This window comes from Thalia democratica, chromosome 9 (genome assembly GCF_965202585.1).
Source record: "Thalia democratica chromosome 9, ktThaDemo2.hap1.1, whole genome shotgun sequence".
NCBI lineage: Eukaryota > Metazoa > Chordata > Thaliacea > Salpida > Salpidae > Thalia > Thalia democratica.
In genome coordinates this window covers 34,234,422-34,247,017 of record NC_139173.1, presented here as the reverse complement: position 1 = coordinate 34,247,017, position 12,596 = coordinate 34,234,422, and the positions used below count along the sequence as shown (strand labels likewise).

The 12,596-nt window shown below is 23.2% G+C and overlaps 1 protein-coding gene across 4 annotated transcripts in view; it reads left to right on the top strand.

The window, feature by feature from the left end:
- Positions 1-395: 395 nt before the first annotated feature.
- Positions 396-12,596, top strand: part of LOC145844664 (arf-GAP with SH3 domain, ANK repeat and PH domain-containing protein 1-like) — a 42,742-nt gene continuing 30,541 nt past the window's right edge. For all 4 annotated transcript variants that reach the window (XM_082952071.1, XM_082952073.1, XM_082952070.1 and 1 more), the window contains exons 1-8: positions 396-575; positions 1,602-1,674; positions 2,523-2,674; positions 4,608-4,682; positions 6,179-6,228; positions 6,626-6,701; positions 10,522-10,575; positions 11,476-11,561. In XM_082952071.1, coding sequence (XP_082808197.1) covers positions 438-575; positions 1,602-1,674; positions 2,523-2,674; positions 4,608-4,682; positions 6,179-6,228; positions 6,626-6,701; positions 10,522-10,575; positions 11,476-11,561 — 704 coding nt within the window. In that variant the 5' untranslated portion in view covers positions 396-437. The remainder of the gene's footprint in view (positions 576-1,601; positions 1,675-2,522; positions 2,675-4,607; positions 4,683-6,178; positions 6,229-6,625; positions 6,702-10,521; positions 10,576-11,475; positions 11,562-12,596) is intronic.

The window sequence follows — 12,596 nt, the reverse complement described above, 5'->3', positions numbered from 1 at the left end:
TTTTTGCAGCTTAGTTTTAATCATCATACATAAGTATTTAATCAACTGTTTGCAGCAAACAATTATTTTCTTCTCTTGATAACCTTACAATCATTATTTGTTTGGTTGACATACTAATAATTCTACAGCCAGTTTTAATCACTCATACATATTATTTAGTCAACTGTTTTTGGCAAGAAATTCTGTTCTTCTGTATGATTATTATCAACTTAGTAGATATTATTAATATTACTCTTTTTATTTTCAACTCAATACTAATTTTTGCAGCTTAGTTTTAATCATCATACATAAATATTTAAACAACTGTTTGCAGCAAGCAATTATTTTCTTCTGTTGATAACCTTTCAATCATTGTTTATTTGGTTGACGTACTAACAATTCTACAGCTATTTTTAATCACTCATACATATTATTTAATCAACTGTTTGCGGCAAGCAATGAAGACGGATGCCAGCAACATCATTGCTGTTTCAGATTTTCTCAAGGAATGCAAAGATGACATCAACTCCCCCACAACTTCCACTTTCACCGACAAGCTCTCTCTGTGCAGATCGACTGTCTCATGTTTAGAAGAAGTTAGTTTGAATTAAAAAATATTGATTGAGGCTTAGTTAAATTGCTGAAAATTTGTTTTATTGAGTCTTTTTTTGGTTTAATTGAATATTTTTTAAACAATATAAATGTAAACATATATCAACTCAAACACATACATCTACTGTGTCGTGTTCGGAAGAAGTTAGTTATGTTTGGGTGGTAAATTAGAAATTACAATTTTTTCTTTAGATTTAGTTGATATTTTTCAATATGTGAAGAGTAGATGGTGAGCATGTACTTAAACTGATTAATTAAACATTTTTTTATATCATAAGTTATTATCTCCTGCTTGGAAGAAGCTAGTTCAAATAAAAGTGTTGAAAATTAATATTGTTATACAAACGATTGTAGCTGAGTTACACAGCCAAGTTTTTTTTGACTTGTCATTGTTTTTATAAAGGAGTTCTATTCTGAGCAACTCCTGTTGCCTATACTTGAATGGTTTCTTGCCTACTATTTATTATTGTCAACTGCCTCATATCTAAATAGTACATTTTGTTTATTAATGGAAAAAGTTATGCTGCAGTTTTACTGGTATATAGAATACAGATCATAATAATTCGATCACCAGACCACAAGCATGATAATCGAATATAATCAAATCTTTATGTTAACTTGAGCTTTTCCAACTACACACATAAGTCCAGTCTTTGGCCTCATAGACTTACCCCAATGTTTTTTTGATTATTTTTACTAATGTGGAACTTAAATGCTATGTTAAAATAGTCATTCTCAAAATGAGAGTTGTGTTTTTTTGGTCCATTTTGAAAATTATTGTTTGTTAGTGTAGTACTCAATCTTATATTCTCAGTTAGCAAAGAAAAATCTGAGTAGTTTTTTTTTTTGACTTTTTAAATTGATTACAAAGTATTTGAATATATATACTAAAAAAAAATTTAACGTAAAGTAAGTTATGTGGAAAGTATTACTAGCAAAATTATTATAATTTTCCTTTAAACCAATTTAATATTCATAGTATTAGTTTCTAACAACTTTATTTTTCATAGTGTCTGGATGGAGATAGATCTCAGTTGAAAAAATTAAAAAATTCCACAAAAGCTTACTACAACTCTGGACAAAGTAAGTTAAAACTTTAATTAATTTTATTGTCTTATCATAAACTATTTTGAAATAATTATATTTTACCTACTTTGCATAGTTGCACAAACAATATATATTATATTTATTCATTTATAAAATTGTTACAAAAGATTTGAAATCTTATTCTTTTTACTGAACTAATGTTTTTGTAAACTTTATTGTGCTTTTCACAGTTTCTGTCTCTCCTTTTCATTGTTGTACTTTATTTTAAAGATATTTTAAATAAGCTGTAAAAAACATAAAGCATATTTGCCACAATCATTGTACTAAATATTATAGTTGATTAAATAACTTGTTTATAAGTATCAAACCTAACATAGCATTTAAACCTACTATAAAAGTTTACTTTTAGGACTTATAGTACATTTGTAAGTAGGTTGTTACCTAGCCTGAATAATAGTTTGTTTTTAGATATTTAGAATCAAAAAACTGTCGTTTATGATTAATAGAATTAGATAATTTTTATTTTGTTTTATTCACTATTGTTATGTTATAACTTAAATCAACAATATTTAAAGTAAAATTTTTTTTTAATTATTTGTTTCAGCACTCTTGATATAATCTTATGTATTAAATTATTAGACATTATAAATTAACTGTAGAAATTATAACAAAACTAACTATAAAATGAAACTGTAAAAATTAACTTCTAAGACTTAAAAAACACTTATAAGTGGGATGTCATTCACTCTTTATGTAAATGGTTAATAATATTAAAAAAATATTTATAGAATATAAAACCAATAAAGTTTTATTCTGAATGAAAAAAAAAAAAGATTAATAATATTAATAGATATTAAATTTTCTTTTTTAATTACTTGTTTCAGCGTTCATCAACAACGAGTTGTCCTTTTGTGATAATTTGGAGAAACTGGGCAATATTGAAAACTTGAAACTTCAGAGCAACACAGATGTTTCCTCTGCTTTTATCAAGCTGTCCCAGTTCATGAAGTCCATACATTACCTCGTTGAAAGACTTGTTAGTTTTTATTTACTCTTTTTATTTCAATTCATGAAGTCCATACATTACCTTGTTGATTGACTTGTTAGTTTTTATCAACTCTTTTTATTTGAATTCATCAAGTCCATACACTACCTTGTTGAAAGACTTGTTAGTTTTTATTAACTGTTTTTATTTTAATTCATCAAGTCCATAAATTACCTTGTTGAAAGACTTGTTAGTATTTATTAACTCTTTTTATTTCAATTCATCAAGTCCATTCACTACATTGTAGAAAGATGTGTTAGTATTTTTTGACTCTTTTTATTTCAATTCATCAAGTCCATACATTACCTTGTTGAAAGACTTGTTAGTTTTTATCAACTCTTTTTATTTGAATTTTTAGAGTCCATTCATTACATTGTAGAAAGATGTGTTTGTATTTTTTGACTAAAACAAAGTTGAGTAGTCCGCAAATTACCTAGTTAAAACACTTGTTGTTATCTGATATTTATTTTATTCAAGTTTAATTTCATGGAATCTATACATTATTTAGTTGAGAGACTTGTTAGTTTTTACTAACTGTTTTGTTTATGTTTATATAGTCCATTCATTTTCTAGTAAAGAGAATTATTAGTATATATTATTTTTTTTAAATCAAATATTTTTTAAATTTATGTAATGTATGCATTTCTTCAAAAGACTTGTTATTGTTTATTAATTTTATAAATTAATTTTACTTAAGAAAAACATCATAAAATACAAAAATTATCATGTGAGAAATTTTTTAGTTTTAATAAAAAGTTATTTTAAATAAAAATTTAAATTTCCTTAAACCTATACATGTTCTCATAAAAACAATGGTATATGTTTGTTAAAAAGTTGTTAAAATTTACTAAGCACTATATGTATTTTTTTTCTTAAAAAAACTAAAGCTTTAGCATTGTCTATAAATAGAAATGACTTAGTTTTGTATATATATTTCAACTAGTTTTATGTTTTTTTATTTTATTGTATATAATCTTTAATTTAAAAATTCTTTATATTATTAGTGTGTGATTTATTTTAAAAGTTAAAATTTAAAAAATATATAAGGCTAATGTACTTCAAATATGTTTTTTAAGCTGCATTATTATAAACTTTAAAATTTGCATTTTACATATAGCTCAGACCATTTTTATAAAGAATTTAGCATTAAGTTCTTCAAAGTTGTGCATGTTGATAACATTGTATACTAAAGTCACAGTCTATTGTTAAGTGTTAAATGAATTATTTTCTCCTTATTAATGTTGTTTTATCTGTTATAATTTTATGTTTTCTCATAAAAAATGGTATGAATTAGTTTTCATAATTTTAAGTTAAAAAAGATGATAAATAGTTTAAATCAGTAAGTTTTTTACTTGTTTTGAAGACTTGGTCACAAAATTACAAAAATTAACTTGGTAATTTTAAAATTAGACTGGTTTATGAACAAAAAAATTTATTTTTTTATAACAAACTTGTTTTTTATGCTTGAATAATTATGATTGGTTTAAAAAATATTTTTTATTAATTTACAATTTGTTAAATATTAAGTTTGCTCTATACTATAAGCACAATTTTAGAAAAAAAAATAATTATTTTAAAACGACATGAATTTTCAAAGTCTGCACTAAACAAATATTAAACTGATTACAGCTTAATAACAAACAATTTTTATATAAAATTTTGAAGCATGTAAAACTCTGAAACATTGTAATTATGTATGCAAATAACTACAGAGAATACAAGTTAATATTTCAGAAAATATGTTTAGTCTATAAAAGTTTGGAATAAACGTCTTTTATAAAATTTTAATCATTAACGTTTATTTATTATTTTTTAGTTAAGAGGTTAAAAAAAACCTACACACTCCTTAATTTATAAAATACATAAAAGTGATTAATAACTTTTTTATGTTGAAATATCTGAATAAAGATTATATAATTTACAGAATTCAGGGGTTCAGAAAAACCTGTATATTCCACTGGAATCACTGCTGAAAGGTGATTTGAAGGGAATTAAAGGGGTGGGTTTGAATTTTAAAATGATACTATTTCTTATAGAGTATTGAAAAATATGGTATGTGTAAATGATTAATGTACCGTTTGTTAAATAATACATTTGCAGTTGTGTGTGTAAGTTTAAAAAAAAAAAGAAAATACAATAATTTCAATCTTTTAAACAAGATGAGTTTATTAATCATCTGTTTTTATTTAATTTAAAATACCCAATCACTTTTAAAGTTAAAAAAGTTAAATTATTTGTATTTCAGTAAAGAAATACTTTAAAAGCATACATAATTGTATTCCTTTTATTACAAAATATAAAAAGTGTATATAAAAAAGTGAACAAATCTTCTCAGACATTAATGAGTTTTTTACATTTTCAAAAAGTTTTTTTTTAAGTTTAATAGATGAATAGAAAATAAACATTGAAAAACAAAAGTTTTAATGATTAAAAAAAAATTAATGGTAAACATAATTTCAAGCACTAAAAATTTGGCTAAATAACCTATGCTTGTGCGAAAAATTTTTAAGCGTAAAAATAAAAATAATATCTAATAAGTTTGTGCAAAATTTTACGTAAAACTTATTATCAAAACAATTATACTTTGGCAAATCGTGACAAAATTATAAAAAGTAATAAAATACTTTTCATGGGAAATAAATTGAATTTAATTAGTTTTATTATTATATAGTGTTTTTTGTATTTTGTTAAATTTTTTTAGCTCTAATAGTACTTAGATATTAAACTTTCAAAAAACCATCATATTAAGGTGTACACAAAGTTTTCTTTTAGAAATGTTTAATATAGTTTTCACTTACATATTTTTAGTTAAAGTTTTCGAATTATTTTAAGTAGTTATTCCTCTTTTACCATTTAAAAAATAAATTTTCTAATAATTTTTAACCTTTTTTTTTCCTACTCTCACTGTTTATTCTTTAAAAATCAGATTTGTATTTATATTAAAAGTCATATTTTTACACAAAAAAAAATTTTTTTAGCAAGTTTCTATCACAATATTTTTTTGTTTAATTTGTAAATGTTTTATAATTGTTTCCTTACAATTAAATTAGATTTCCATGGTTGAATAACTTCACATATTTGAAATTTCTGCTTTTTATCAAAAATTATTTTACAATACTTGTATCTAAATCTTGAGATTTTAGCTCAACAAATAGAACTAAGAACGTTAGAATACTGATAGAAATTATTTTTGTTCAAAAAAATTGAAGTTTCAGAAAAACTATCAGAATAAAAATAGGAATAACAAAAGAAGTAATTTTATAGCATCAAATATATAGCAGTTTTTTCTAACATAATATAATTAAAATTTAAATTTAAATTTATTGAATATATTATAAACACCAGTAGTATTTTCAGGATATTAAAAAAGACCTTTCGACGAGACTAATAATGCTAATAATTTAAACTTGAACTCGACAATTTTTTTTTGTATTTAAGGTTATTATTTACTTTTGTTTGTTTTGTAAATAATTTAAAATTTAATGTTTTTTTTAGGATATGAAAAGACCTTTCGACAAAGCATGGAAGGAATACGACACCAAAACGTTTGTTTTTTCATTTAATATATTAGTAATTAAATATTCAGTTCATTTTGTATATTAAACTAATGATTATTTAAAACGATGGTTTTATTTTATTTATATTGGTCCTTAACATTTTAATTTTAAATATCTATGTTTATTAATAAATGTGTCAATATTTCCTACATGGATGCACTTTTTGCTTTACCTATTTTTTGAACTTAAACGTATTTTTTTAAATGAAACAAAAATAGAATTATACTACATTTATATATATTAATAGCCTTAAAAATTTTCAACTTGTTAACTCAAATTTTAAAATCTAAGAAAATGAGAGCATTTATTCGTAGAAAGCTTTAGATAAAAATAAAAGTTAAAAAAAAATAAATAAAAACAATATAAGTATTTTTTCTGTTGCTAGGAAACAAGTAGAGAGGGAAAAGCGCCAACTAGCGAAAGAAGCCGGAATGATCAGAGGGGAAATTAATGGGGCTGAGGTAAGTTAAAAACTTTCAAAAAATAATACTAAATTTTTAAAGTTTATCAACTGTTAACTTAAGTTATAAAACATAATTATATGAACAAAATCAATATAATTCGAATTATGGTCTATAAATTTCAAATAAATAATTAAGTTTAATAAGTATAAAATAATCTAATGTACGTTTGTGATAAAAATGTATTGATGTAAACTAAATACTATTGTACATTTGAGAATTTAGTTTTGGTTTTTAATATTTTGAGGCGGATCTCATTATTTAAATTATAATTATTAGTAACAATGTGTTTTTTATCAAAATGTTTTATCATTTCATAAGCACTAGACTGCTCGACCATCAACAACAGTTTATTTGGAAATTTGTTTCGTCCTGGTATTAGGACTCATCAGTCAGACATTTTCACGATGAGGACAAAAAGCAGTTTAGAATTTCTGATATTGTTTGCGTTTAAACTGTACTTAGTTTTGTATTTGTTATGTTTTTTTTCATATAAAGTAAAGAGTTAATGGTTTGTTGTAAGTGTTGAATCAGAAATAAGCTTATTGTTTTATTATCCAGATATTATTGTTATTCCGTTAATCTAAACAGTAGATTTTTATTTAAAAGGTAAACTTTTTAATGAAATATGTTTTTTCCAGAATGTTTAGGACTCATCAGCCAGACATTGACTCGATGTTGACGAAACATCAGTTTAGAGTTTTTGATTGTGTTCAAATTAAAATAGTACGATGTTTTGTATTAACCATCTCTTGTGTTTTTGAATTGAAAGTTTATAGTTTATTATTAGTGGTATTGTTGAATTATCTATATTATGGTAAATTATTATTTTTTCCTCTAGGCAGTAGTTGAGTAAACAGCTAAGTTTTGTTAAAACAATCTATTTTTCAGAATTTTTGGTTGATTTTCAGAACTACAGAAAGTTATAGAAATGCTGCAGACTCTAAAATTTACTGACGTTTTGACTAACTTAAAAAGCACAAAAGGTAAGTTCAGAAGAAAGAATTATAAGCTGGCAGCAAAAACAAGTCTTTAATAAAATACAAAGTGTTGTATTTATAATCATATTAAAATCATATTTTCGTTTGTTTAGTTATTTGCGTTTGATAAAACAGTGAAGTATGAGTTATTTTAAGCATTAAATTCTAGTCTTAATTGAATGAATTCTTTAATTAGATGTGGTAGAATTATATTTCACTTAAAAAAAGGCATTTTTTGTTTGATTATAAACAGACCTGTCAATCTTTGTATTTATTTAAAATAGTATTATCACAAAAGATAACAACATTTTTGTGTTGAAGTTTATTGTCTTTTTTTATTATGAATTTTGATATGTTGTATAAGAATTATCATTTATTTATGATAAGAATTCAATGTTTAATTTTATCAATAGGATTTAAGTTATCTTATTCAGTAATTGAAAAACCATCAAAGAAAAGATGATTGCTAAACTATTTGTAAAGTTTGATTTGTTATAAATATAATTTTTGATATGAGCGATAGAATAGTGTTTACTGAGATGCATTATTAATAAATATTTTAGATTTCACACGATTAATTAGAAATTTGTTTCAGCATTAAAAGTAAGTTTTATCACTAAGTATTGCTGTAGTTAAATTATTTAAAAGAATATATATTGGTTAAGCTAGCGGTCTGAAAAAAGTGTTGTACATGACTGTAGCGGTTACATGACATTTCAAGTTCAGAAATTTCCAATTGTTATGAGAAGGTTACATCTAAAAATTACTAATGTACCAGAGGTTCCTATGATTAACAGACTATGACGTTTCAACGAGTCATAACCCTAACTAAGGTTATAAAAACGTCATTACAAATCAATATATTAGAATCAACTACAAAATTTTACCTACATAATCTTGCAATGTTGCAACTGTCTCTTTTATTCGGCTGAAGTCCCAGAATATGTGATTATTTGAAAGTCTATTAATAAAACTAATTAAAAAAGGATTTTTTTTTAAATAACTAATAAACATGCTTACAGCTTTATAAATACTTGTTCAAATCCATTAAATGTTATATAACAGCCTTTGCTTAATGTTCTCATTAATTAACCGTTAACGAGTTTTAAATTAAGTTTAGTAGTATTATTGTGTTACTTTTAATAATGTTTGCATTTTAAATTTTTACATAGAAAACTACACATTAAACTGTATCGATTGAGTATGTCTCGAAACCGAAAGGTTTTTCGTACTCCGGATCTTTAAACCAAACTTTTTGACTGCTTGTTTGTTTTATCGTTCAACGAACAATATTAAAATACAAAGTTTCCTTAAATGTTATCCTTAAAACATTTACTATCCTTGGTAAAAGTTGAGAAAGTAGTTAAAAATAATATTCAGCGCGTTTTTATAACTAATTACTCTATGAAAACTTGTAACTTTTTATATAATTTTTTAAGTCATAATGGTAAACTATGGGAATTCTTCAATATATTTTTAATTTATTTAAGTGATGTAATAATATCCGAAATTTAACTTGGTATTAACTTAATTTAAATATATTACTGTTTATGTATAATTAAACTTAATGAACAATAACACTTATTATAAACTTGATCATATAATATTTATAAGTATAGTTGCTAAAAACAAGTCAATTAAACAATAATAAACTTTTTAGTTCAATTTTTTTTCTAAGCAAAAAACATTTTGAAGAAATTTAATCACCAAGATTCTTATCTGTTAGCAAAGTAATTAATCTGAAAACTAATAAATGTAGTTAAGCTTTACATTCTTAAACTTTTGATGTTATATAACAGCCAGTAAAAATGTTACTAATAATTAAAAGGTTTAGAAACAAAAACGATTAAAACACTTTCGAGTTAAATTAAGATAAGTCCTAGTAGTAAAAAAATGTTTAAATCTAATAGCTTTATTTTTAATATAGTTACATAACAAAATACAAAAAAAATTGTATGTACAACTAAAACCAGTTAAAAAAGAATTAAGTAAATAAGAATCAGTATATAATTAAAAAACGAAGGTTTTTTTGCTGAGATTTTCTTTTATATGTTAATTTAATAAATGCAAAAGCTTTCCCTTAAAAGACGCACTTTTCTTCCTATGTTTTTAAATTCAATGAGCTTTAGATAGCAAAAGGTTTAAAAAATACATAAACAGATTACCAAGTTTGATAAAAGACTGGTTATATACCAAATTCAGTTACTGTCCTGGACAAGACGGTATCCGTGGTGTGCGACTCAATAACCAAAAATTTTTTCGTGTACCATGTCCTTGGGTTAAATATTTTGAGTGTTTTTTTTTTTAATAAACTATATCTACATTTTGACAACACTTATATCGGTCTAACAGCTTAAGAAAATGGTTTAGGATTGTATACTTACCTGTGTGGATAAGTATTCATTGCTTAACATTTGGTGAATAATCCAAAGTTGTGCTGATAATTTTGATTTTGACAGATTTTAAAATGATAGAAACTTTTACAATATTTTTTTAAATTAAAATGAAGGCTATCTGTATACTTTTAAGAAAACCTACTCCTTTTAAGAAAAAAAAATTACAGTGTTGCTTTGTATGTATAGTGCGTTATTTATTTATATATTTTTATAATCAATAATTTTTGATCATATTTAATATGTTGATTTATTTTTGGGTAACAATTTCTATGTGATTAAGGTTTGCTCATTATTATTACTACTTCTATATAAGTACAAAGTTACCCTTTCATTTAATACGTGAAAATTTCTTTAGTTTTATTGTATAAATTTTGTTTTTACATACTGTTTTCAAGAAATAGTTTGACTTCAAGTGTTTGTATATTAAAAAAAAATATTATTTAGATCGCTGAAGAGTTGGAACGGGAAAGAAGAATGTTCCAACTTCAGATGTGTGAGGTGAATAATTAATTAATAAATAACTATTTAATTTATTTAAATCAGATGATAAACTTGTAAGTGTGTTTTAATAGATAATGTATAAACTAACAATTAGGTACAATTGTTTCAGTTGTAATTGTCTAAGGTAGAGATTAAATGACAAATTATATGTTAAAAGTAATAAAAACTAATTTTGACTGTACTCTTTCTTTATAAAACTAACATATGTTTCTGTGCAAGAAATTTAAATTATGGAAAAACGTTTTTTTTGATATATAAACTTTGCATAACTTAAAAAGATAAGTTATGTTTTTGTTTCGAAATTTTTCATAAAAAACTATACTGTAAATTTCTGTAAACTTTTGTCACGATCTATATGACGAAATAATTTTGAGAAAGTTGCTAATATTCTTTTAATTACTGCTAATTACTAAAATTTTAATCATACTGTTTTATTTACGTTAAATTATTTAACAATTTTTTTTGTTGTTAAACATTTTACAGAATGAATTCTTCAGTCTAAATTTTTACTGCTCCTCATTTTATAAAATGTTAAAACTATCTAAATAATTTCAAAACTTTAATCTTATAAGCAAATAGCAAAACTTTTAAAAACTCGAAACCATTTAAAAATTAAAAATAACTGTGAGTACATTTATGTATTATTTTATTTTGCAAAAGTTTTATCGTATTTGTTCAAAGCAAATAAAGTTAAAAGTGATATTTAAGTTCGATTAAACAAATTTGTTTGTTCAAACATTGTTACAAAACTAATATAACACTCTAACTTTTTATGTAATTTACTGTAACAAAAAGTTTTAAAATCTTTTCTTTTCAGTTGATACAAATGTTGAAATTTTGTCTTTTAATTGTTAAAAACTTAATGGGACGCATACTTTAAATAAATCAATTTTGCAGTACCTGATCAAAGTGAACGAAATCAAAACAAAAAAAGAGGTGGATTTGTTGCAACATTTGGTAGATGTGTACGAGAATCAGCAATCGTTAGTTTATAATAATTTAATAATAATAAAACTATTGATTGTATTTAATTCTATTAAGTAAATTGTTGGTAAGTTAATGTGCATCTGTATAGACTAGAATAAATTAAGTTTGCACCGCCTTTACTTCAAGTTAAAAAAAACAAAAACAAAATACTTGAAAATTTCAATAATTAGACTTAATGTTTAGTTTTTTAAATTAGAAGTTATTAAACCTTTAATGTTAATTTTATTACTAAATAAACTTTTGTAAAGTCTGTTGAAAAATGTATTAAAAATATTGCAATATACCAAAACTCAGATTTACGAAAAAAAAGTTGTTTACTTTAATAAATATATTTAAACTTAAAAAAAAAAATATTTTGTTTTATAATTAATTATACTTGTTGTCTTCTATACAACAAACTTTGAAACTATTCTTGTTTAAATTACAAAAGCAACTTAGTTTATTTATAAACAGCTAAAATTAAAGATTGTTTTAACTTTTAGATTTGTGAGATGGGCTACGTTCTATAAAAAGTATTAATAAAACAGAAATACTTAACATCAAATAATTTTTGTATATAACCATAAACTTGATATTTTTCAACCATATTTCTCTTATAAGTTTGTAAAATATTCCACTTAAAGTTTATGATAGCTTTTGTGAAATGAATTGTCATATATTTGAGAATGATCTACAATTTTACTTTTTAATCTGTTAATCATATATCCTTAATTTACACAAACTATTAAAAATAAAAATTATTTATAAGTTTCATTGATTGTATGTTCTGAAAACTTACATAACTTTTTTAACATGAATTAAATAAAAGAAATTAAATGAAAATATACATTTAAAAAAGTTAATTTAAATTTACAAAAAATTGCAACATTTTCAGTAAATTTAGCTGTCAAACTTAACAAACCTTTTTACAGACATAATTCTATTTTTATGAAAAGAAAAAAATTGGGTGATTTTCACTTTTCTAATAAATGTAATTTTTATTTGTTTTTTTTAAACTAACTTCTATCTTACCGGAACTGTTACTTTCGTTG